The following is a 27,099-nucleotide window of genomic DNA, read 5'->3' on the forward strand; positions in this document are numbered from 1 at the left end:
ACTACACTTTCACAATAATAATAATAATAATAATCTTTACACAGGATAACCCCGTTAGTATGATAGACGCTAGTATTACAGGGGTCCTGTAATGTTTTAATCCAAGTCATCGCTAATATGGAAATGCCGTGATTTGATTCTTGAGTCGCTAATTTCTTATATGGAAATGCCGTGATTTGATTCTTGAGTCGCTAATTTCTTATATGGAAATGCCGTGATTTGATTCTTGAGTCGCTAATTTCTTATATGGAAATGCCGTGATTTGATTCTTGAGTCGACCCGAACTGGATATTTTAGACAAGGTAAATTAACCCTTTCACTACCTAATCTCACAACTAATATAATTCTTCTTACTGGCTGTTACACAGTTGCTGTGATGGCACTTAGAGAATTTGGTTGCGCATATTTCTAGTAAGATTATTTAAATTTTATACGCTGAGTCAGATGACTGTGACATCATCAAAGAACATTCTACATTCCGATTGTTCCGGCCTTATGTGCCTTATTTGCAATTCAAACACTAACAAACAAACAAACAAACAGACAAAAGAACAAATAAAAGCATGCAAACTCAGTTCTTAAGTGTCCTTTAATAAGTATCCGGCTACGCAGTTTATACCAGTCGATTGTCTAACACGATGGTATATTGGACGCCTCAAGCTCAAACTCATAACTTGCCTAGCTGTCGGTTTTGTAAAAGCTTCGAGCTACAGAGCGGCAAAAATGAGCGATAAAGATAATTGCTGAAGGGGTTCTAATCGTTTTTACTGATTCGTTGCTTTCACTGTAACGTCCCCGAAGAAAAAAACCTCGGCCAAGTTTTGAAAGTGAGATGCATTCCACGAATTTTGAGGACTTTAGGGCGCTAAACGTACTTGCAATTTAGCCTGGGAATTGAAGCGAAGCTGTTGCTATAGCCTCTTATATTTGTTGTGCATGAGAAACATAATTATTTACCCCCCACTGGTTAATTTCCTCAATGTGAACTAATGAAAATCTTTGCACTAGCGATTAAGAAAAAAATTCATCAAGGGGTATCGAAACCTGTCTGAAAAGAAAATTTACCTCTGGTTTGGAGAGAGTAAACCGTACTTATTTTACAATGCAAATGAAGCGCCGCGTTAATAACACTGCAGTAAACAAAACATTGATCTTTTAAAAATAACTAACTTACGTCAAATGCTCTGTGGCTGAGAGCCCTCGGGGGGGAAGATAGTTCAGTGACATTAATAAACATTCTTCTCATCGAAGTTTCGAGGCGTTTAATCACCACTTTTGCAGGCCGGGATGTGAAAAAAGTTATGGAAGCAAAGTCGCTCTGATTGTCACACTGCATACGTAAATGACTTAATTCATCACTTGGTCTTCATGAACGGTTAGATTGCAACCTTTATACTGAGTTCGCTGCTAGGTTGCTGTTTAACATTGTCGCTTGTTTGAAGTAATTTGCTTCGAATCTTTGATCCCGACTTGGACGAATAAGGTAAGCGATATAGCACCGAAGGTTCAGTGCGTTGTATGAACGGTGGTGCGTGCATTCTTGCTCTGAATGCGAGTTATTACTCACTAATCACTTGTATTCAGGGAAAAACTTACACACAATAAGATTTGTAGTAATGCAAATCAAAACCTCGAGCCTTGATCGCACGAAATCACCCCAGCTTTCAACATCGTGTTACGGAAGTTATCCCTTTCTTCTGTCAAACAAATTTAGAAATCAATAGTCCCTTTTTTCATGGAAATAACTGATTCTAACATTTCAATGGCTTGATTTTAGTCTTTCTTGCGCGTCTGCTCTAAGCAGGTAACAGTTAAGGCACTGTTTCTGAGCTTTAGTATGCGTATGCAAATCACGCAACAAGATTCAGAGTAAAATTGTCAAAATAGAGCTTGTCATTCCCCTCTTTACTTTATAAAACTGTGAAAGTAAAGGTCTTACATCTTCCAATCTTCGAACTAAAGTCTACAGCTTAAAAGGCGACGTATATTCTAGAAAAATGATAAACTGTCAAAGTAATTTTTCTTTCTTAAAATTCTTAGAGCAGTGAAACGTTTGCGGTTTGTTGTGCTTGTTAAGGTTAGCCAGCACGTTTGTTTAATTTTTTTACGATTTAAAAATGCCTTAGAACTTAACTCAAGTTATATTTCAATCAAAAGCGGCTTATATAGGAACCGTATTTCATGATTAAAAATCATTACAATGACAAGAATTCCGAAAATGCGTTGAAGCAGAATCGAACGTAACATTTTGCAAAATGAATTAGTAATCACGACTTCAAAGTGTTATTTAGTGCACTTGAATGAGTTCTTTTAATTTCAAACCACACGTACACTCTTGAGAAATAGTGTCAAGTGAATAATTTGACATAGTTGCTTGATCAAGATGTTATATTTTTAAAAAATAGTTTAAACGGGAGAAGACGATTTTCAAGTAACTTCTCAATCAAAATTTGCGTAGACACTAGAAAAGTATTATTGATAAAAAATTTCAGGTTCAGAAAGTGTAAACGCAAGAATTTTGTTCTTAGAGTTTTTGTCAATTTGTGCCTCTTTCCTGTTTTCTCATATAATTTATGCGGACAGTGAGCAAGTTGACCCCAATGGGAAGGCTTTCAGTCTTCCCTACGATTTGCAAATCCATGCATCTGTTTATTTCACTGAAACTATACTGTTTCTCTCAGTCCAAAACTAATATTATTATTTGAGTTGAATTCACTGGAATTGTTCTCCTTTTACGCTTACATCAAGGAGAGCCAAGTTAATACTAGCATATGGAGCATCGACAACTTGTTGTTGCAAAGGCCTTAATCAAAACAATTATGTAACAACAGACCTCGAAATTGCAATCGCTTGATAGTTGATGAGAAAGAATCGCGAATTAACCATCATTCATATAAATCGAAAGCAAATAATCCAGTTGTTCTGCTAATAGTCTAATGGTCGTTCAAATCTTAATTACTGACAAGATAGGCCCATGGTCTTTTTTTCATTTTGTTTTCAATTGCTCTACAACCTAAGGCTGGATAAGTTGGATAGCCAATCAGATGCCTGCATTTATGATAGTTTATGATATTTTTATAAGGGTAATTTCGAGATCGTTTGTCCGGGGGTAAGTTGAAACGACTTTATCAATTTTGATGCAAAAAGAAAAAAAAAACCATTATCACTAGCAAGGTTTTGACACCAGACCTCATTTCGAAAGTGAGGACGTTTAGAACTCGGAAAGGGTTCGACTGAAACTTGGTTCGTTTTCGTTTCTTCCTTCTTACTTCCCATGGTAAAATATTACTCCAGACTTAACTATAGTGATCTACTGACTGACTGTGCCGTTATCAGCTGCGAAGAGCCAAAGCGCTGCGGCTGATTTCCTAAAGCACAATTATATGTATCTAGAAACCCAAGTCTGATTGTGAATTCTCCCCTCTAGCCGATATAAACACATTCCTTGGTAGACCAGTTACGAGAATTAATTTGGTGTTAGATCAAGATAGGAACTTCTACCTGATAAGTTTGAGTATTCCTGTTATCTGTTTGCTGGATCATGTATGGATGTTATGAGGAGAACATGTTAATCACTTCTGGAAGTTAAAAAGGCTAAACAAATGCTAGCGCAAGCAACAACACTCGATCAGGAAATTACTACAATAACTGCGGCAATGAATAAATGGGGAACTGTTTTAGGTTTTATTATCGTTTGAGGTGCAGTGAACGTAAAACATGAAATGAGGATCATAACATTTAGCAAGTTGTACATCTGAATATAAAATCGAATTGCTTTAAACTCTTCGAGGCTCTCTTTCTTCTGTAATGGTACCGAGATTTCTTATTTACTCTGCTAAGAGAATCTGGTGGTATTTCAAGATAAAATTCTCTAACAAGACGCATTTATACTGTCAATTCCCACCATCTGTTTGCTGGAAAATGACATGGCGTTGTGCCAGCAGCAATTTAACGCGACTTCCTGTGGAGTTTGAGGGTCGTTTTAAACAGTGGTTATTCTTTGTAATGAAAACAGCAATCTCTGAATCAAACAGGCCCTAAATTGTACCTCAACCTGTAATTCAAAATCATCAAAAAAACAAATAGTAAGACTTCTGGATCATTAAACCAACGGTGACTGTTTTAAACTCGGGTGTTTGGGTGTCTGTTCTGATAGATCCACAAATTGTTCCGCTCTCCGCAACGTATATTATTAGGGTAAAAACTACTTCTCTAGAGACGAAATTAACCTTGCTTGAAAAACTAAATTGCTGCAATGCAACAATTGACGAGCCTGTCAATGAACGTGTCACTAACAGCCTGTGCTTGGCTACAAGATATGAGAAATTTTTACCAAGTCTCTGGAATGCTACTGCATTCAATTAAAAAAGAATACAGAACTCTCCAGACACTCACAGCTGTTTTAGTTTCAATTTAATTTTCTTCGAGCTCGCAATAAACTGGTTCTAGCAACACTACTTGGTTGAAGTAGAAGCTTTCTCGAACGTAAGTACTTTTTAGCGCCGCCTCTTATCTTTTGAGTTTTAACGTCCTAATAATAACACTACGCCCGGCTGTAATTTATTGTGATTCACTGAGAATTGATTTGATGAGAATGCTATCAGAAATAGGGTATTGAAAAGAAATCAAATTATGTGTCTTGACTTGCTCTGTGAAAGTTGTTGTCCTTTTTCAGTTGAATTAAATTGTGTGGTTTACCTTTGAAACTTATCCGCTGCATGATTCTAAGGCTCAAGCATACTTTGAGTCTCGCAGAACCTTGTATCATTATCTTTACTCATCGAGACTCCTGTGATTTACCAAGGACCTTATTTTTCATGGTAACATCGTTAGCACATCATAGCTTTGGCTTTGGCAAGCTAAAGGAAAAAATTTCATATCTTTAGACCTTGATAAACATCAGGATTTCCAGAATTTTGTTGTGCGGGGGTTGTGCGTCATACACTATCACAGGTCAATCCTTTATCGCGAGAAAGTTCGGTCTTGTAGTTGAATTTCTTGAAATAGACCTTCTCATGGCTAGCCTATTGTCTGCTTTGGAGACTTTACCGAGGTACACCATCAAATGATTTTTCCATAGTTGTTTATTCTCTACAGTTCTAGAATTAAAGTCTGCCTGAGAATGCATAATAGATAAAAGGAAACTGCAGTCAGTAAATGGCAAAAGAGAAGTTTTATTTTCCTAAATCTCAAAATTAAAGGATTAACAGATTGCTGCCTTCTTTCAAACGTTCGCAATGCTTGATGATCTTTATCTTTTAACAGTGATTTCGATATTTTCTCAACTTTCAGATCGTGTCAAGTTTACTGAACCAAAAATCTGATCACCACCTAAAGACTCGTACAAGCATGACAAAGTTCACATGGATACAGATCCTTGTAGCAGTGTTTCAACTCATTTCGTCGGCAGCTGGTAAGAAATTTCTAACAGAAGACATAATAATATAACCCGAGAGTTCTTCAGATATCAGTTGGTCATAATCACGTCCTATAATCCATCAAATAATTTTGCTCCTCGAATCTCAGTTTTCCCCGAACGTTGCTCTCGGAAAACCGTTCGCACGTCGGAACAGATAATGTCCGCTGGATAATATCCGTGCATATTTTCGCGCCCAGTGGAGGCCATTGTTTATATATCCAACAAGCACGAAGGCGTAATATCGTTTCCAGGGTCATCTCTCTTCCACCCACGAGATCCTAGAATTCGGAAGATTGCAACAAAGACATATCGAAGGAGAGGTTCATGCGCCGAAGTTTTATCAATACCAACTGAATTGCATAAATGACAAAATTAAGTTGAGCATCCACCCTCCCTACAGCGTTTTGTTTTTCTTCTGCATAGGCACATGAACAGCCGCTATAAGGGTTCTTCCTCAAGACCGGAGGATAGAGGACCCTGGCAAAGAAGTTGACAGGGGCGAAATAACTTTTTTTTCTCAATTTAAAGACGCTCATAAAATAATGTTATAAACCTGGCTGATAGCATAATTCAAAATAAAACCTTGTTAATCCAGTAACTGGGGTTAATGGTCAGTAATAATAACCTAATAGGCTATGGCTTTATCAATCCCGGGAGATGAAATTCAGCTAATCATTTGCGCATGTGTGCTAGAGTATATTTGTACGCGCATTTTTTTGATTGGAAACATTCAGGTGCGTGTTCTTACACTCCGGTTGGTGTTCGAGATGAACTGAAAGTTATACCTGATGGTAGCATGAATGGAAGCTCGGCACTCACGAGTTTTCCTGCCAAAGATGGTCGCCTTGCCGGAAAAAATGCCTGGTGTCCACTAGCAGCTGGCAATGACAGTGATCCATATCTTACGATAGACCTAGGAAGAAACTACGAAATATGCGGCGTCGAAGTACAAGGAAAGCCTGGCGCTACAGAGTCTACAAACTTTATGCTCCAGTTTTCAATAAACGGATTAAACTTTACTGATGTTGACTCAGGGCAGGTAAATAATTGACCTGTAATTTTTATCTACTTGTTTCGCTCACAAGCTCATTCAATCATTTTTATGTAAAGGATTTGAATATACGCTCAGTTCTCCAGGCTGGAAAAAAGTGGAAGAAGTAGTACAATGCAAAATTAAAAAAACGTGAGATCACCAAAAGTTGCGTCATTTGAAAACGGAAACTTCATTTACAAATTATATACTTTTTCTCTCTAAAACTTCGTTATTGGCATTTTTAAAGCCTTGGTGCTGGCGTTTGTATTATTTTCCCTGCTGTCCTTGTCTTAGCAGTTTACAAACTAGAATTCTTCAAGATCAATAGTGGTCTTTCTTTTGGGCGGATGCTTACAATAGATTATTGGTATTCGGTCAGTCAAATGGTTTTAATTTTTCTTAAAACTGAAAAGGGAAGCAGTAGCTTTAATTTCCCTTAATCCTGCTTTTTTATTGCTGTGAAATTTTAACGTTTCCAATATCTCTCCAGACCTTCCACGCCTCTTCAGCCGGTGGTAACGTCACTACGTTCCATAGCCTAACAACGGCCGTAACTGCGACACATCTGCGGTTTAAGCCAGTTTCCAACGACATATGCCTAAGAGTGGAGATTTATGCCGTACCAGGTATGTTTCACGGCGATATTATCTTGATGATAATGATATTTAAAAGGTTGTATTTGAAACATCTGGGGAACAAAATAGCCCATTCAAGACTCTCCGTAAGTAGAGATGAGCGCAAGACGAGCACAACACTGAGAAGACTGGTGACAATGTCGAACACGACGGGACAAACTGTGGCCAGTGCACCCGGTTGTTAAGTGGCGGTCGTCATGAAAGGAAGACTGGAAAAGAGGTTTCAGGAATCATCATATTTCTCGCTACTCATTTAAAAATATCGCAAGTGACGTCATGTCAAGGTTTATATCACCCGGCTACGCTGTTCAGTTAAGATCACGTGAACACCATACTTACGGCTTCGATGCTTTAGGTTTTGTGGCTTGACTATTTCATCGAGTGACATTAAAATAAAATTGAATTAAACACAAAGATCAATCAGAAGAACTAAAGGATCAATGAGAATTAAAACATGACGTAATGACGTGCGGGACTGGATGCGAGTGATGAAATAACAACTGAGAGTGTTTTGCCTCTGATTAAACGAAGGGATGCCTGTGACGCGTGTTTTCAAAAGTGTTCACAGGGCGTAATATAACAAAGCCAACGCAATCCCAGATTGATCTTGACGCTTATTATGAAATACGTCTATGAAACCAGCTATTGCTAACTGGCACCGGGGAAGGATGGCGAGTGAGGGGTGGGTGGGTGGGTGGGTGGAATCATGGGTCATCTGTGGTGAATCACGCTGGTCAAATTAGATAGAATTATGAATTTATAAGGTTGGAATTTGGGATCATGAATTACGAGACATACTTCAAACTGAATTATTAATATTGAAAAAAAGTTGCAAATGAATCAAGCTTCGTTGGGCTAGAAAATAAAAGGAATCATGAAACAAGAATATCAAATCGTTCTATATCCCATGTCTTCCCCCCCCCCCCACACCCCCTCCCTTTAATTTATTTAACTGACCAGCGATGATACAGTCGTCCTCATCGTTTTATTTGATTCATTTTATTTCAGAGAAAGTTTCCGTCACCTGCCAGGCGTCCAACATTTTAGTGGCGATTCAAAAGTCATTATTTACTAATACTGATCCTGCTATTGCCGCGACCGACCTGGCTCTCAAAGACAGAAACTGTAAAGCCACTAATGGTTCAACCACTTTCGACTTTGACATTACCCTTGGAACATGTCAAACAGCTCTGACTATCTCAAACGATGAAACAAGATCGTTTTACCGCAACGTTGTCTTCAATACCACAGCAGAACCAGACGAAGCCGAATTCAACATCATTTGCTCATACGAGCGAACTCCGACAGCTGCTTCTGGTGAGTAGATTTAACTGCACTATAGTTCTCCTTTAGAACTTGTCATGAGTAGGTTGTCTGTTTGTTTTGTTTTTTTCTTCTATCACTTAATGATTGTTCTTAAGACTTCCCTTCAGTTTTCAAATTAGACCTAACATGTCCATCGATACTGTCACGCCAAGATAGAGGCTTTCACTTTAAATTCAACCTCTGAATGAATTTGGGGCGATCTCACTGGAAACATTGTATCATGTCATACAATTCTACCGATAGACACCGTTTGGGTGGACTTCACTAACATGAAAAATATTAACACGATAGGAAATAGACATCAAATCTTGATCCAAAAGTATCGGATAGAGAAAAACGGCAATAGTTTAATTTAAAACTCTAGATTTGATTATCTCTTTGTCTGGAAATTCCGCTCACGGACCCAGGAAAGAAATAATTCATTCAACTGAAAAAGTGGCTACAACATATCTAAGTAGCACTCGACACTTCTCGACTAATCGTTCATTTTTCGGGCGATTCGGTAGCCTAGGCTTCCAAATATCAAGCGAAAGAAGTATCAGATGCCGGGTACTCTGTGATGTCTGATTCGACCTTATGCACAAATGAACATGTCCCTTCTTCTGTAACAACCACAACACTTTCTCATCTTGAATTAAAAATTAAAACAAAGATTCAATCGCGACGTAAGGTTTAAAATTTTGGGAATATCATTTAAAGTACACCCTCAGATATTCCACAATTTTAGCTGGGGCATATTCGGTCACGTGATGTGTTTAGACCAATCGTGCGAGAGCAAAAATTTTTGATGGACAATAACAAAGAATAGCTAGATAGCAAGTAGCGTGGCCGATCAGATTGCATTACTTGTGATGGGAAGCTAGTAGTAGATTTATATTAGTCCGTCTTGATGGCGAGTGAACAAAGCAAGGAAAAAAAAAAAAAGAAATATGAGCCTGTCTTGTTGTTAAGCTTGAATGAGAACTAGCTTCATACCAATTGAAAACAATTATAGATCATTGGCTCTTGAAATCTAACTGTTAAGTATGATTATGTTATGGACAGAGTTTAATCAAAACTATGACAAAATTTTGAGACGCAAAATACCTATTACGAATGATGCACGATCCTCGCAGTAGAGAGCGCTATTTATGCAATAGCGAAAATCAGACCTGAAAAAAGACCTGATTTTTTTCAGGTCTGATTTTCGCTATTGCATAAATAGCGCTCTCTACTGCGAGGATCGTGCATCATTCGTATCTATAACCGCAGTACAAAATATATGAACTTCATATATTCACCGTAACCAAAATACCTATTGGTCAAAGCTATTTTTCAATTTTTTTTCCTCTTCTATTCCTTTGATTTTTTCCTGCAGAAAATCAATGAGCCAATTGGTCTATGTAAGAGCCTGTGTATGTACATACCAATTGAATCCAATTATACAGACAGCTTATGCACCACATGAGTGGTGCATAAGCTGTCCTAATGCACTATCTGATCACAAACATGACGCATAAACTCACCTGATAGTGCTCAAACCGGGCTGCTGATAACCAGTTGCGTTCGTGAATTTTTGTCATAATTTTGATAAAGTATTAAGAACACTTATGTTACTCTGGTTTTTCTATGATTTGAATATCTTGTTGTTTGACAGGTACTGGAGCCCTGACGTTTACTATGAACATCCACACGGACGAAAACCATCAAACCCCTGTTGGGGATACCGTGATCGCTTTGGGGCAGAAACTATATTTCAAAATTGAGGTTCAAACTACAAGCAGTGACATTGAATTACATCTTACCCAGTGCAAGGCTACGCCCACCAATAACGTCAATGATGCTAACAGCTACATATTTATTCAAAGCGGGTAAGATTCCGAAAATGCGAAGCGTTTTCGTTGTTTTAAATCTCTAACTTCACGACTAGTACTTCTTCCTTTTAGCTAACAAACATCTCCTAAGGGGATAGCAAAGAAAATTCTATCGTCTTATCAAGGTATAATCATTCCTCTGACGGAGAAGTTACACAATGTTCACATAATGGACAGGAAACCGATAATCCGTTTTCTCGAAGAACAAAGCTTCTTTGCTTTTCAATCTTAACGCACGTTATCTGAGCGAAACTGACCAAAACTGAAGTCATACTGCTTTCAACTATTTTCTTGTCCATGAACTTCTAACAAAGCAAAAACAAAAAACAAATAGATATCGAAACTGGGGAATTTGGTAGTGTCAACATAATTTATCGGATCCCCACATAAGGCTCTTTAATATTCTTATGACCTCCCTCATTGGCAGTTTATTGGCGGCTGATTTTTCATTTTTAATAAATCTTAAAAATAAATAAATAATAATAAAACTGTGAGGTTCCTCCAACCCACCTCCCCCTCCACTTATTTTATAAAATTTGACCCTTAGTTATTTATACGTACGTAAGATTCAGTATGGCGGCGGACTACCTCGCATTTCTAGCACATTTCAAGACAGTTTTTAAAAGTTCGTGTACTTGTATCCCAAATGCAGTAAGAATCATGGTTAATTATTCTTTTTTATGGTTTAAACGAAAATCAAATGATTTCTGATGCATACTTCTTTAACTTCTGAGCTCAGTTCATAGTTTGATAAAGTAACTCCTTTGAGATATATTTGATCATATACTACCCTTGCTATTTTTTTTTATTAGTTGCCATGTTCAAAGTGATCAGTTTGTGACGGATTATAACTGCTCAGCAACCCCCACCAACACTCAAACGTTTACTTTGTCCGCGTTCCGCTTCGCTAGTGGAAGTGCTGGTGACCGGGTTTATTTCCACTGTAATGCATTAGCGTGCTTGATAAGCAATAGTGCTTCCACTTGTACTACGCAATGTAATGCCTGCACAAGTAGACGAAAGAGACGGAACTTGGAAGAGCAAGATCCAAATGAAGTGCATTTAGTTCTTGGACCATTTACCATCGTTGAAGAAGGCAAAACCACCGGGCCTACAGCCAATGAAAATGACAGTGAAGAAGGTTTGTAAGCCTTTGGTTCGATCGATGATTAACGAAGGAAGGATGTTTCTTTATTCGGTGATAGAGCTAAAATTTGGCAATCGGTTGGCATAAGAGTATATTTTCCTGTTTGGACTAACCGAAAAACAATCCACGTTGAATGATAAAAGTGATCAAAAATCATGATGAACATGTTTTCTATTCTTTTACATATGTTCAAATTTCTAAAAAAAGAAAAGAAAAACATTATGATCACTGATAAAATCATTTTCTAGCCATCATGATATGCTTATGTTCTTTAAAACCTCTCGGAATTCCTGTTTCTTTTCTATGGCCAGTTTTCAGTCTTTCTCGCCACCTCCACTGCTGCTGTTACACCTCGGCAGAAACTCTTCTAAGTGATTCACAAACGGTTGGAGAATCGACGTAGACAACTTTAACACGTTTCAAATTGTCTAAAATTCTGCAATCCTTCGGTAAATTTGCTATTTCATGTGATTCTACTCCGTTTGCCTCTTTTTGATTCTGATCTTGACATGCACAGTAGATTTGAAGCTCTTTCCCATGTCACCACGTGCACAGTGGCTAATCAAAGACAGGACATTTGAAGACGAGGCTGAGTTAGATGTTCGATGTCTCTGAACTAAACTAACCAACCACACTTATCTTTCATTTTTTCAGATTCAAACACGATCCAAGAAGACAGCGAAAATTTTCCCACGACTTGGGTGGTCATCTTCTGTGCGGGTGCCATGGTTGCCATGGCAATAATAATAGGCCTGGTGGTTATGATGAGGCTCTCTAAAAATTCTCGTGGGCCTGCCGTGAAAAATGTCACCGCTGACCTAGCTCAGGATAATGCAGCCTTCGACGATACAGACGTCAAAACGCTGAGTGTAAAGTCAACGTAAAGTTGAGGAAGTACTATATTGAAATTATTAGTCATGTGGATATAAAAACACGGGAGGTCTCCTATTTCGCTAATCCATTTCATTTTAAAATCATTTTGAAACACAGGAGGTGAACTGTCTGAAACGCGATTAAGAGCTGAGTGATTCATAATTTGCTTTCTATAATTTTCCGTTCGCTGTGATGAAGCCCCCAAAGTCTTCATCCTTATTACATACTTTTATATAGGAGAAATCAAAACCCCCTTTTAACCTATAATCATGGATTAATGCTAAGGGCTTTAAGTACAATCAACACAGTGGTCAAACGTCAGTGTTTCTCACGAGTTACAAACAGCCACACAAGCTAGTAAGTCACGGAGTTTGAAAACCGTATAACCTCTTCAGTAAACTCAAAACACTAAGGAAGGTAGATCAACAAGATACCAAGCTATGTGTTCGAAAAGCCTGGAGTTTCCCTTTTTCCTACTTTTATTTCCTTTTACAGAAATCTATGAACATTTCAATTTTGCGCAGAAAATTGGCGCGCGGCTAGCCATGATTAATCCCATCGCGCATGGGCATGCCTGACTGACCGCTGTGTTAGAGAAACCTCAGCTAACCCTTGAATGTATTCAGTCGTTTGTTGTTACCTGGATTAATTCATTTTAGTTCTCAATGTCTTGAGGCTGGAAAGAAGAAATCAGTCTTGTGATTTCAGAGTGGAAACAACAAAAGGACTTTTAATTTTAATTGAGGATTAAAGTAGATGTTTTTAGAGAAGTCAGAAATTCATACTGCCAGTTATTTATCTTCGGAACACGCCGATGGAAGTGAAGAAGTGATACTAAACCAAGGCTTACAGTTTCAGAGGTTGTGAACCAAGTAGTTAATGAAAGTTGATCGTGAAAAGCCAGCTGTGTTGAAAACAATTACAAAATCAGAGTATTTTCATTCCTGTTGTGTATTAACTTTGTCACAGCTTGCAATTATTTGTATTTTATATTGTTCAGTCCAGTAATAAAAATACAATATTTAAGAAGGATAAATAGTTTATTTTGTATCCTCTCTTGACTAGGTATCTTGTTTCACCCCACTAATCTTTGAATCCTTGATAATTACCGTCTGTACTCTAGCCAAGTGACCCTGAAGGTATCCGGTCATTTCGTACCCAAATTTAAGTTGGCTCGTACCAAGTTTGGGTTGGTTCGTACCCAAACCGCTGATCGATTCATACATATATTAGAAATTCCTCACGCACCAGCGTTTGAACAGATGTCAATCGTTGCGTTGGACAAGTTTGTAGAGTCAAACGAGTAACCTACAAAAAAAAAAACTTGTGACACTTGTGACCTTCTGAACAAAAACAACTTAGATATTGCTTAGCACAAGATTAGTGTGATATTTTTAATACAAAAGTCTTTTGTTCATACATGTGACTTTTTTAAACAATGACAGCTTGTGAAACTGTGATATTGTTCCTCCAAATGTGAACATGGAAAACATATATTTTTAATTAGTTTGGGTACGAAACGACTCAACTGACTGGGTATACGTACGAAACGATTTGGTTCGAAACAACAGTAGGTACGAAACGACCGGTAACCACCATGACAGCCTTGGGCTGGTCTTCCTACCATGATTAGGAGTTTTGCTCTACCCCTCTCCCTCCCCCTTAACTTGATGCTAGTCCATCGTAGGGTACCCCCTTCCCCAGCATTTTGTCAGTCTACCGTGATTGGTTCGCCGTAAACAATTCACACTTTGGGCAGAGATTGAAGAGAGGCTCTGGGTAAGAGCAAAGTGTCTTGTCCAAGAACACACTCTTGAGCCTGTACCCTTTTACATATCGTCCAAGCCGTTATGCAACCGCCTTCCCTTTGGTTTTTATTCGTTTGTTTGTTTGTTTTTTTTTAACCATTTCCTCGGAGCAAGACGGGTGATCTCCATCACTGAATAGTGCATCGTTGTTAAAACCTCTTCCAAAGTGGTGAGGCCAGCACTTATAATCATGCACCGCTTCAAATCAGGCTTTCAACACCGGACACCATCCTGTTTGAGAATTATCGTAACCATTAAGTAGAAGAGCTTTTAGGCATGTATTTCAGCCAGGGCAAGAATGTGGTCCTCTAGATGCCATCTGTTAGAAACATGCATGGCCATAACACTAAGTTCTCCTGCAAGATGACTTATACGCTCTTATACTAACCCAAAAGTCAGAGCAAATTATGGAATTTTCAAAGTAAGGTCCAGGGTGCTTAAGTTTGAAATAAATATGATGAGATCAAGCTTCTCCCTTTAAAACCTTTTAAGGAAAAGCATTAGTCCAAACTTATTGAAATATTAATTGCTATTTGCAGAATTTTTTTGTTGTTGTTTATTTTTTAACTCTACATTATTTCAGGCTTTCCGTTGTGTAATACTGGCATCCTAAGTTTTCTTTTTGCTTTTCTTTTTCTTGCTTTTTTGTTTATTTATCTATTAATCTATATTTCTGCTCTTTTTCTTTTCGTGTAGGTGTGTGTGCGTGAGTGGTACCTGACCTCAATATCCATAAATCAATCACCTAGGTGAGGCTGCCCCCCATCTTTCTAGCCCTTTATGGCTATTGAGGGCAGCCTGTGCTCTACATAATATAAAATTGCAGTAAATTTACTCGTAATCGTTAAATACAAAAATAAATTTGTTGATATTCGCAGCTAACGGAGTTTTTAGGCTCTCTAAACTACAGGGTTAAATTTCTGCTAGAGCTGTAACCCAAGATTGAGATCAGCTTTTATTGGTCCAGATTGCGTAGGGCTTGTTTTTAATTAAAGGAAAAACAATTCTTTTCTTCGGCTTTAGAAAGGTTCCTGTAAATATCTACTTCGTAGCGCATCTTTCAAGTTGTCAAGGATTAACCAAAACGTTTGTTCCAGTAGAGTTTGATCGTAGATGCCGTCAGTTTACTTCTGGCCGCACAACCAAAACCACAACACGAAGTTCACAAATATCTGCTGCTCAGATACTTTGCTTGAGTCAAGATTGCCATTTTGAGTCGCTTCTTGTCGTTGTTCAAAACATCTATTGCTAAGACATAGTAACTGGCCTAGTTGCTAAGCGAGATTCAAACCGGCGGCGTACGTTGTCGAATGATTAAAGCACGCCGAAAGCGGTCAAAGAGTCAAAAATTTTGTGATTTCTTGGGAAACTTCTCCTTTAAACTGACACGAGGTCTCAAATTCATTGTACAATGAAACTATTAAATAAAAGGATTGCGGTGGAAATAAAAAATTTAAATCCAGTTGCTAAATGTGCTCTGTTATTTTTATCTAATTTTGTTTTTATTTCAGAGTTGGCTAAAATTGCGCACTGTCGTTCTCACACGTTTTAAAATTGGGAGAAAGAACATCCAAACAACTGTGTCGATCAAGGTATAAAACAATTGGTATGTCAGTTGCGCATTTATGGAGACATGAAGCACTTGGAAAGTTTTAAGAGCCCTCAAGCAGCTAGAGTTTTCCTCAGCTGCGCCTCGAGCAAATATTACGCTTCTCTCGTGCTCTTTAAACTTCATCATTGCTTCATATTCCCATGTACACACGCTTATGTTCGCGCCAATTTTTAAGCAAGTATTCTCAAAGTTGATCTCATAAAGGAATGTTGTTTCTCCATGGGTCTCACATTTTTTCCGCGTGTTCTGCGTTCCTAATTTTCGAAAAAGATCTTCTTGACTAGGCTATCAAAGGCTTCTGACAAATTATAACTGTTTTGATATTAGGTAGTATTAACTAACGATCCCGAATAACACTTAAACTTGTGCTGAAAGCTCCATAAACCATTTCGACGTTTTCAACCTGTCTTTCAGGGTATTTCACCAGGAGTCAACTATAGTTCATGTATCGAAATTTCCATATTCTTTATCTTATGAAAAATAGGGAAAACTAAAATTAAGAGCTAATAAATTACCAGTAATTGCTTTTGTCACTCACAGGACCCTTAAAAGTCCAGAAGGTTCTAGCACCATTTTGCGGTGAAGTGCCCGTCAAGGGTATTCAAATACTAATTGAAGGCAAACATCACGAACTATGCGGGTGTTAAAAACAGTTGGATTTCATCTGAAAGAATGTAGAATATACAAACCTCTTTATTAAATCACCAGTTTGAAATAGCATTTTCTTGAAATAAAGTGGAGAAGCAAATTATTTTAAAACTACCTGCCCCAACCCATCCTGTCCAGCATGATAATTGATCGTGAAGGCAGACTGTGTGTGTTTTTTTTTTCTTTTTTAATTTGTTTTGTTTTTCTTACTTTGTGGCATCATTGGCCTTTTCATATTTTAAGTTTATGAGTTCTGGGAGAATATTTGCTACAGGTAAGTGGGAACGTATAGAATGCATTTAATTTGTCTATATGAATATCAAACTCATCCAAAAAATATTTTCTAGGCAATGAAAAGCGACAATATATAATTTCCAGTCATCTGATTGACATTGTTAATGTGCACAGTATCGCAAAGGAGCTGATGGAGCGTTTTATCGAAAAAACAAAATTACTCTAAATGAAATCACGGCAAGCTTATCTAATACTGTTGCTTCTAAACGCACGTGACCACTAAGTTCACAAGATTTATTCCCTGCACTATATATTTCTTTGTAGCTGAATGTTCGAGGTCATGATTTTTCCTCGAGTTTGCTTACCTGTAGAACTCTCGTTTACTTATGCATACGAAATTAGTGGAATGTTTAAATCAGTGCAAGTTATAATTCTGTGAGGTTTTGTGTCCAATGTGACGCCTAATCAACCGTTCGATATTCATGCTTTTATTTTCCTGCTGACATCCTAACCTGGAGGAGGATAACAGAGCTATATATCAAAACTTATTGCATGATGTCATCTTGGTATTGTTTTTGACTCTTCACAAGCAAAGTACCTTTCGAAAATTAATCTAGAACTTGTTGGACGATTTGGCAGTATGAAGTCTGCCTAACATGGCAATGTCCAATTTTCGTAATTTTTTACGCACGGTGACATTATCACTGTAGTCACGAAAGCTTTCTTTTGTATAAAAAATCAAATGCTAATCTGATTGTATCGTCAGAAACTTTGTTCCCTGAGCAGTCAAATCTGTAGAAGTGTGCTTATATAAATATTTGTCAGTTTGACGCTGGAGATAACCCACGCGGTTAACTACACGAGTTCTGATTTACGCAATTAGTGGGTTTCAGGCTTTCTCTAGGAGATCGTTGATCTAATTAAATATATGTCCTTCCACTGTTAGTTTTCGACCCCCTTAACATTGCTCTCAAACATAACTGTTCAGAAAAAGGTTCAGCTAAATTGAGGATTATTTAGGACGCAATTTTGTTAAACAACGGATAAACTCTGTTTAAATAATCAGATCTAACTGTCTGCGTGACATTCTCAAAAGGATAAAAGATAGGATAGAAGATGTGATGGAACTTTTTAGCGTTCTAGAAGACTTGCATGAAAGTTTCTACACAATCATGAATCATTGGCCCACGCGATAAATAAGATAGACTTGACGTTTTGTTTATGCTTCAGTTGAGCTTTCAAACTGTGAACTATCGTATTCTTTTGTTTTGCTTTTTGTCCTTTGTTCCTTTCTTTTTGCGTATTCCGCATTGCGGTTTTGTTTGTCACGAACTTATATGAAAAGACAAGGGAGGCATTTTTTCATTTAGCCACTAGGTTCTGAGAGGTAACACGACTGTGAAAACAATTATTTCCTAGGAGGTTTATTCACAATTTTCATTGCCTTATTTTTACTATTTCCGGTGAGTGTAAAGTCATTCCTCTCATCTTGCGATCCCATTTTTCACGTGCAAATCTTACTACGGACCGATTGTGGAGTAAACCTAAGTTTTGGTAAGTTACAAAGCCAGTTTTTATTATTTTTTTATGGGCTCTAGATGAAGAGTTACATCCAAGCGATGTTTTCCTACAGTAATGCAAAGCTTTCCCACGAGTTGGTGAATTCCTATCTTCGACAAAAGGAAATTTTGCCAACGTCGAAGTGACCATCAATCAAGAAATTACGAACCCTACCCAGAACAGTGCGTCCTTAGGGTTGCGGTTCGTTTGTTACTTTCTCAGAAAATATTGAGCTCAGCAAATTGCATCTTGAGCAAACTTGATTGACCATCAATCAAGAAATTACGAACCCTACCCAGAACAGTGCGTCCTTAGGGTTGCGGTTCGTTTGTTACTTTCTCAGAAAATATTGAGCTCAGCAAATTGCATCTTGAGCAAAAGAAATAGAATCCTTAATTATTCAAATTTTTGGGCTTTTTAAGTTTGTCTTGATATTTGACGAGGCGCATTTCTAACGGCGCGACCAAGCTATTTTGCTCTAACGCATTTCAAGCTCGATTCTGCATTTTCACTTTCATCAGAGCGATATACAACCTACCTCACTAAGTTTAGTTGAGGATGGCAACTTCATTCTTCCTCTGTGAATAGATCTGAAATGAACTTCAACGAGCAAACCACTTAGTGTTCCCAATCATGTTTCTGCCTGAATACTTCGGTCCAAATTTCTAGGCCACACCTTAATTAGCATGTGAAGCAGCTTTTTTTTTTTTCCTTCGTTGCCTTTTAGAATCATGTTTTGCTACCTTATTGCTTGTATCATTACCAGTTTAGGTTGAAAATTGTTTTTCCATCCTAGCAATACTACTGTTAATGCAATATTCTGCAAGAGCCTTCCACGCCTTGTTAAAAGTTCGATCATAAATACTGAACTTCTTGTGGCTTTTCGTTAAGAATGACAATTAACATATAAAAGCTAAAAATCTGTGCCATTCTTCGAAGGAACCTCAAAATGCACCAAGTTTAAAACCATCTGAATTTTACTGTTGAAGTCCGAGCCTAAGGTGTTCTTGGGACAAACCTATAATAGAATTCTAGGATTTTTCCTGTGGCAAAGTGTAATTTGTAAACTACTTCAAGCAAACAAACAACAAAACAGTTCTAGAAATCACGACGTGATATTGGCGGCTTCGTTCTCGTCAAATGATCACATAGAGAGCTATTGTGGAATTGTTTTATTCTTGGCATAGTTATCAATCATTAATCATCAAGGAATTTTGTGATTATTTCGAAAACGGGAATAGTCCGCCGAAGAAAGCAAGAATATTATAAAAAGAAACCATCTACGGGTTTATATCGAATTAATTTGATGGCCTGCTCCCAGTTGGCTTGTTAGCTCAATTGGTAGAGCGCTGCACTAGTATCGCAGAGGTCAGTGGTTCGAATCCCGTACAGGCCTGAAATTTTTTTCAGGTCTGATTTCCACTATTGCTCAAATGGTGCTTTACTGCGAAGGATCGTTCTCATATACGTCTCATAACCGCAGTTCACACATATGTTTCATATGTTTGTTGTTGTTTAAAAAGAAACCATGTTAAACTTTGAGCGAAAAAAGTCATGTTGGTTTTTTTCGTTGTTCTTACAACCCATGTTTTTCTTTAAACTGTTATTGCTGGTATTTATCTTCATCAACTACTTGGTTTTTTTGTGGTTTATTTTTGTTAATGAGTGGCTTTTGTTGATTTGTTTTGTTTTTTTTCTAATGAGGTATTTCTTCTCTGTTGCTCTTTTTCTCGTTGCTCTTATTACCTCTTTTTTTCTCATTCTCATGATCACCTCTTGTACCATCACTAATTCTTTTTCAATAAATTATTTCTACTTGCGCTGGGGTTTCAACAACTTTGTACATTTCTTTTCGTCTATTTATTTATTTGTTTATCTATTTATTTTTTATTTCTCGCCGCAGATCCAAGAGAAACTAATTATCAACATGAAGAGGGCAATTATTTTGGCGGCATTTCTGCATGTTTTGCAATCATCAAAAGGTAACGTAGTCATTTCGTCTGTATCAGTCTTGATTCCAAAATTGTGATTATCATATATAATTCTTCGTGGGTTTCATGAATTGACGATTTTATAAAAGCTTTACGAATAGAAATAACGAAATAACAGAATTGAAATCTGCGATTTCTTCACCGATTTGATTTGGGTTCGTTAACATTTTATCATTACAAAGTCTCTCTTTTCTTACAACTATAATTAAATAGGATGTGTCATTAAATTACCTATCATAAATTAAAGAGCTGGAGTTAAAAATTGTTTTCTACTCTCAATCAGATGCCTCACACTCAGGGCCGCACGCCACAGTGACTTGTAACGCCGATCACACTGTGAATATATCGATCTCAAACGTGGATGATGCAGGAAAATGGGACCCAAATGAGTGGACCACAAAGACAGGCTATGCAGAGTGTGAACCAACAATTGGTGCTGATACAGTTACTTATGGAAATCTCCCCCTCCCCAACTGTACTTTAGAGTCAAACCAGAATGCTACACACATTACTTACATACTCCGAATAAACGCTGAAAAATCTAATCCTGGTGTTACAGGCCAGTTGCGCGCTTACGACCACAAGTACTACGTCACGTGTACTTACAATAATACAGGCAGTGCTATAGCGAGTTTTGTGCCGATCAAGAACCGAGCAGATAACGATACAGGTATACGGCTCTGATCTAGATAACAGCATGTTTAATTTATGTTAGTTAATCTTAGTTTGAATTCCTGCAAAAGGGAGATTCCTCTATCAAACCCGCTTTGCCACCGAATGTATTGGCCAGCCTTCCTTCAGTGGCTAATGGAAAAAAAAGGGACAAATAATCTTCATATCAAGATATGTTTGATTTGATTTTAATTTCTCATAACAAAAACGTGACTGAATACCTCGTTTTGTAATATAGAAAGTTTTGCTTTTCATCCTTTACGCTAACTGACTACTAGGGCGTGCTGGTTCAAAAACAGTTGTTGTCATCAACTACCTTGTAGGGATTTGGATTTTAAAATACTTTTGTTTTCGTCATTTTCAATAATCTGTGACTGCCACAGAAGGACTTAAGTTCTAATTTGAGAGCTATTATCATTAAATAAATATCTCGACTTCGCTTCATTTAATTTGATTACAAAATAGCCTTGCGTTTGTCAGATCGAGAAAATTCCTTTAATGATAAACTCTATCTCTTTTTCTTTTTAACTCATCCTTACTCGCTGTTTTTGTTCTTTTTTGTCAACTTTTAGCGGACGGAGTTTTCACATTTTCTCTCAAGGCGTATACAAACGCCGCACATACGGAAATGGTCACCGGCTATCTTGATCTGAATGTAGAAATTTTCTTCAAAGCCGAAGTCACGACTCAAAGCAGCGCACCAAACCTTGACCTGTACCCCGTGAGTTGTTATTCATCAAAAAGCAATGATCCAGATGATGCTAGCGGTAAATTCATTCTAATAACCAACGGGTAAGAATTTCTGTGATATCAATTTGCCCACCAAACACGACTAAAATATAATAATGGTAATAACAATGACAATAACAGTTATAATTAATTTTCAAACAATTTAGAAGAAGACTAGATACTATTATACTAGATACTAATGAAATACCAGGATTTTACCTTTTGCTAAAAATCATAACTTCGTCGCGCGCAGTGAAGATACTATTTATATCTTTCACGTGTGAGGATAATAGTGTCGCCATGGTTACTAACATGTTTACTTTTACTGCTGTAGAATTTTTCTCTTCTTCATTAGAATTTTGACTTATTGGAACAGAAAATATAACCATTATTGTCTTTATGTCTCCTTTATAACTTTATGTCCAAGTTTCATGACATTGTTATGACAAGCATTTTGCGATAGGTGACCACTTAAATTGCACTATTTTGCTGTTTCGAAAATGAATAAAAAAAAGTTGTTTATTTGGAAATTTCATCAGTATCTATAAAACTGAACAGAATATTACATGGCCGCTTGGGGATACGAATTTTATCTTCTCGTGCTGAAAGTATCTCTCACTTGTTCGCTTCGCTCACTCGAGAGAGATACTCGAAGATAAAATTCGTATCCCTAAGTGGACATGTAATATCCTCTATTTGTCTTGAACTGTCTGGTACTGTATCGTTACTACTCCCTGTGGCTCTTAATCTCGGTGAAAAATGGCCGTCAGTATAGACCCCAGGTAGACTGAGACAGTCTTGTTAGTTTCTGTGAGACACTGTCAGACTACTGACCAAACATGAGTGAGTGACACTGGCTAGGTCTAAAAGAAGTAGGGCTCACCTTAAACAATGAATCTCATTCACTCTCTTTTTTTTCAGTTACTTGCCAATAAATGGTAAGCCTTAGCCTTCCCAAAACCTCAATTAAAACCTACCGTTATAGTTTTCGCAGGAAACTTTTCTTGCGTGCTGTGTGTCTGGTATCAACTCAGTATAGAATATATAGCTGATGCTATGGAATTACCTGGCTCTTCTCCATTTTAGATAAAATTTGTTACGTCGAAAGTGCGAGGAATTATGTTTACACTACTTTCTTACACCATTTATTATCATTTCTTACCCAGTTGTGGCAGCGATGGTGTCAGCGCAGATCTCGATGACACATTAAAGTACAATTGTACCGACGACAGCATCATGGAGGCATTCTCACTCAAAACTTATCGGTATTTTGGAGCAGCCGAAGGAGACCCTGTTTATATCCACTGTGATTTCAGAGTTTGCTTGGCAAATGAAGCCAATACTACTTGTGAATGTCCAAAGAATGCTGCCTCATGCGTAGGTGTTCCTTCTACTGATGTTTACCGTAGACGTCGTCGTTCAGTCTCTGCTTCAGTGGATGAGTCACGGCTTTATCATGCTGTTTCCGGTCCATTCACTTTTAAGCAGGAACAACTAAACAAAGATGAAGGTAAAGGATAATTCACAAGGCTTTTAGCTAAGAGACAGGGTTTATATTAAGTGCTTTTTACAATCTCTGTTAACCAAGACTAGTTTCCCATGATAACTGACCAAGTTAGATTGATAGAGGCCGCACCGGCCATCTTGTAGAATCTGGAAGCTAACTCGAACATTTTAGATATGATATCATATAAACGATATGTAACATCATATACCGTAACAAAGATTATAGACAATTAACCAAGGCTTGATGAAAACCTCCAGAAAAGCTATGGACATGTCCCCTCTCATATATTCTCAATTACTCCGCCTTAATTAAGAAAAAATGTATAATTTAGTTATATCAACTCAGTTGAAATTGTAAATTGGCCACCGTAACGAATAAAAAAGCTGACGTCTCGAGCGTTAGCCCTTCGTCAGAGCGAATGACGAAGGGCTAAAAAAACTGAACCGACGGTTTTATCTCTGATATCTACTTACACCCTCGATAGGGCTTACTGTATTTTGCGAAACGAAACGAAACGAAACGAAACGAAACGAGACGAAACGAGTAAACCCGTACTGTATTTTGCGAAACCAGCTCTTCGAAGACTCTAGCGATATATAACTTATTTTTTCCGATTCGTAAACACAATTCGTAGATACAACTCGATGCAGTGATGATTTATAAATAAAGACTTTGAGCCAAAAGGTCAGAAGTGCGCCGTTTCGCAAATTACAGATATGTAAATCTGTAATTTGCGAAACGAGCTCTTTGAAGACTCTAATGATATGTAACTTATGTCTTCCGATTCTATAACACTTTTCGTAGATACAACTCGATGCAGTGATGATTTTTTAATAAAGAGTTTGAGCAAAAAGGTCAGAAGTGCGCCGTTTCGCAAATTACAGATATGTAAATCTGTAATTTGCGAAACGAGCTCTTTGAAGACTCTAATGATATGTAACTTATTTCTTCCGATTCTATAACACTTTTCGTAGATACAACTCGATGCAGTGATGATTTTGTAATAAAGAGCTCGAGCCAAAAGGTCAGAAGTGCGCCGTTTCGCAAATTACAGATATGTAAATCTGTAATTTGCGAAACGAGCTCTTTGAAGACTCTAATGATATGTAACTTATTTCTTCCGATTCTATAACACTTTTCGTAGATACAACTCGATGCAGTGATGATTTTGTAATAAAGAGCTCGAGCCAAAAGGTCAGAAGTGCGCCGTTTCGCAAATTACAGATATGTAAATCTGTAATTTGCGAAACGAGCTCTTTGAAGGCTCTAATGATATGTAACTTATTTCTTCCGATTCTATAACACTTTTCGTAGATACAACTCGATGCAGTGATGATTTTGTAATAAAGAGCTCGAGCCAAAAGGTCAGAAGTGCGCCGTTTCGCAAATTACAGATATGTAAATCTGTAATTTGCGAAACGAGCTCTTTGAAGGCTCTAATAGCATTTGGTTAGTACCAGATAAAAACCAGGTCAAAATTGGAATTCTGCCCTTTGACATTGCTGTAGCATGTGTTAGAAACCTTGCGCGTACCGCAATGTATGTTTGTACATTTATTAAAATCTACAACAATTTTGTTATTTTTTACCGGCCGCCTAGTCCAGTTGATAGTTTATGAACAGAAAGCAATTTATCTTTAGGGACTTCTTTCCTGTCCGCTACCTTTTTTTAATTACCATATTGGTCTTTCCGAAACATTGCCATATCAGGTTACTAGTTATTTCTCATTCTTACGCAATATAATGCGTGACACGTGTGAGATTTGGTGGGAAACTCGTTTCGCAAATTACAGATTTACATATCGTCTGTAATTTGCGAAACGGCGCACTTCTGACCTTTTGGCTCGAGCTCTTTATTACAAAATCATCACTGCATCGAGTTGTATCTACGAAAAGTGTTATAGAATCGGAAGAAATAAGTTACATATCATTAGAGCCTTCAAAGAGCTCGTTTCGCAAATTACAGATTTACATATCTGTAATTTGCGAAACGGCGCACTTCTGACCTTTTGGCTCGAGCTCTTTATTACAAAATCATCACTGCATCGAGTTGTATCTACGAAAAGTGTCGTAGAATCGGAAGAAATAAGTTACATATCATTAGAGTCTTCAAAGAGCTCGTTTCGCAAATTACAGATTTACATATCTGTAATTTGCGAAACGGCGCACTTCTGACCTTTTTGCTCAAACTCTTTATTAAAAAATCATCACTGCATCGAGTCGTATCTACGAAAAGTGTTATAGAATCGGAAGAAATAAGTTACATATCATTAGAGTCTTCAAAGAGCTCGTTTCGCAAATTACAGATTCGCATATCTGTAATTTGCGAAACGGCGCACTTCTGACCTTTTGGCTCAAAGTTTTTATTTATAAATCATCACTGCATCGAGTTGTATCTACGAATTGTGTTTACGAATCGGAAGAAATAAGTTATATATCGCTAGAGTCTTCGAAGAGCTGGTTTCGCAAAATACAGTACGGGTTTACTCGTTTCGTTTCGTTTCGTTTCGCAAAATACAGTAAGCCCTCGATAGTCCAACCGAATTATTAATATGAAATCAATTTGCTTCATTTCAGTTGCATCTGAAGACCAAGAAGAGACCAGCCAGTCTTTCCAGACCGTAGCAATTGTTGGGGCAGTATGTGGTGTTGTGGCTGTAGCTATCGTCTGCGCTACCGTCTATCTTGTCATTCGCCATCGCAGCAAGCAAACGCAAAATGGAGATCTGCACGTGGTCACCTAAACTCAAACACAAATAAGCTGTGTTGTGCAAACGGGCGCATATTAATTTTATTAAGATATATCTATTTGAGTGATGAGACCTATGAAGCAATTTGATAAGGTTTAGTTGAGTTGTGGATGCTGATTCAGACATCGTCAACGTCGAAGTTATACGACGTGTATATGATACATAACCTAATGCTAGTCGTAGTAAGTATAGCCAAGTCGCATGCGGGCCTAATAGTCCTTTTTACAGTTCCCGGCGCCATATTGAATGTGTAACCGCGCAAACATGATAGCGAGGTTAGTGTTGAGTCGCGTTGCGAGTTCTAGTGAGAGTTTAGTGAAATGTGGTGGTGCTCTGTCCTTTTCATCGAGATATTTCGACAATGAACGATACTTTCCCTACGCAGGATATTCCTCCTTCTTCTTCGAAAGGAAGAGGAAGACACTGTGCCGCTTTTTGGTTGTGCTAATAGCTATTATGACACAGCAGGCAATCCAACAGGTCTGCATTTCTTCTAGTTTCCAAATGACTTCCAGCAGTGAATCAGATGGTGCAATCTCCTGAATCGCCAGCATGGAAAGGACGGATTCTTCATCACAAAATCAATTTTTTTGTGCTCAGAACATTTCAAAAAAGAAGACATGCGAAAAAACGTGGGCAGGTCGCTGGAAATTGGTGAAAGGTTTATAATGTTTGTACGGTTGTTTTGTTGCTTGGATACCGAAAGAAAATGCCTGCTTTGATTTTCGGTATTGAAGTGTTTATGTTGGGATTTTTGTTTTTTTTTTGGGGGGGGGGATTTTTTTCTCCTTATTAAAATGGTGATATTTATATTTCTTTGTGTACTGTGGTCTTATACGATATCTGTGAACTGAATGTAAAATTATAAAATTGTAATGTACAATTAAAATGTAAAATTACAAATTTATAAAATGATGAGTTTAATTATTATATATATGGGCAGAACCACCTCGATTTAACTGGTCAGTACCGAAAAAACTATGGAAAATACCTGCTAAAAGGGTCCCGGTAGCAACTGTGACAACTGAATGAGAGTCATTTGAAGTTGACAGGAATTATTTCACCAAGAAGTTAAAGCACCTGTGTCAACTGTCAATGCTGCTTCACCTTCCCCAGCTCAAATTTAATGCTCAAATTGATTTAGGTGTAATCTTTCCTTACATTAAGAAATATTAATATTAATGTTGTTAGTACTCAGGGAAAAAAAGATGATGTTGGGCTTGTAAAATCAAGATAAGGTACCATTGTACATTGTGTAAATAAGGGAAGTGATTGGCATGACAATAAAACGCGAGTTAAACTA

General features: G+C 37.6%; 2 protein-coding genes and 1 long non-coding RNA gene across 3 annotated transcripts; 2 read left to right on the plus strand and 1 right to left on the minus strand.

The window, feature by feature from the left end:
• The first annotated feature begins 1,218 nt into the window (after positions 1–1,218).
• LOC148728037 (uncharacterized) lies at positions 1,219–13,322 on the plus strand. The gene is made up of 8 exons (XM_088725660.1): positions 1,219–1,483; positions 5,293–5,413; positions 6,154–6,458; positions 6,943–7,078; positions 8,096–8,404; positions 10,050–10,263; positions 11,079–11,407; positions 12,068–13,322. Exons 2-8 carry the CDS (start codon positions 5,350–5,352, stop codon positions 12,295–12,297), a joined length of 1,587 nt encoding a protein of 528 aa, XP_088581786.1. The 5' UTR covers positions 1,219–1,483; positions 5,293–5,349; the 3' UTR covers positions 12,298–13,322.
• On the minus strand, positions 13,015–19,577 carry LOC148728038 (uncharacterized). Its single transcript, XR_015988907.1, has 2 exons — positions 18,687–19,577; positions 13,015–13,594 (listed from the first exon to the last, which is right to left on the minus strand). It is a non-coding gene; the product is annotated as an uncharacterized LOC148728038 (long non-coding RNA).
• Positions 17,945–27,099, plus strand: LOC148728039 (uncharacterized). Its single transcript, XM_088725663.1, has 6 exons — positions 17,945–18,142; positions 20,052–20,130; positions 20,423–20,809; positions 21,384–21,603; positions 22,707–23,050; positions 25,624–27,099. The coding sequence occupies exons 2-6, from the start codon at positions 20,076–20,078 to the stop codon at positions 25,788–25,790; spliced, it is 1,173 nt and encodes a 390-aa protein (XP_088581789.1). The 5' UTR covers positions 17,945–18,142; positions 20,052–20,075; the 3' UTR covers positions 25,791–27,099.

This window comes from Stylophora pistillata, chromosome 6, assembly GCF_964205215.1.
Source record: "Stylophora pistillata chromosome 6, jaStyPist1.2, whole genome shotgun sequence".
Lineage (NCBI taxonomy): Eukaryota > Metazoa > Cnidaria > Anthozoa > Scleractinia > Pocilloporidae > Stylophora > Stylophora pistillata.

What these genes read in the sequence shown, in the direction of transcription:
- LOC148728037 (XM_088725660.1), top strand. Translation starts at nt 5,350, where the DNA reads ATGACAAAGTTCACATGGATACAGATCCTTGTAGCAGTGTTTCAACTC. An exon ending in ACTCATTTCGTCGGCAGCTG is followed by an intron (nt 5,414 to 6,153) that starts GTAAGAAATTTC and finishes GGAAACATTCAG; the next exon opens with GTGCGTGTTCTTACACTCCG. An exon ending in GGAGATTTATGCCGTACCAG is followed by an intron (nt 7,079 to 8,095) that starts GTATGTTTCACG and finishes ATTTTATTTCAG; the next exon opens with AGAAAGTTTCCGTCACCTGC.
- LOC148728039 (XM_088725663.1), top strand. Translation starts at nt 20,076, where the DNA reads ATGAAGAGGGCAATTATTTTGGCGGCATTTCTGCATGTTTTGCAATCA. An exon ending in CCGAGCAGATAACGATACAG is followed by an intron (nt 20,810 to 21,383) that starts GTATACGGCTCT and finishes GTCAACTTTTAG; the next exon opens with CGGACGGAGTTTTCACATTT. An exon ending in TTCATTCTAATAACCAACGG is followed by an intron (nt 21,604 to 22,706) that starts GTAAGAATTTCT and finishes TTTCTTACCCAG; the next exon opens with TTGTGGCAGCGATGGTGTCA.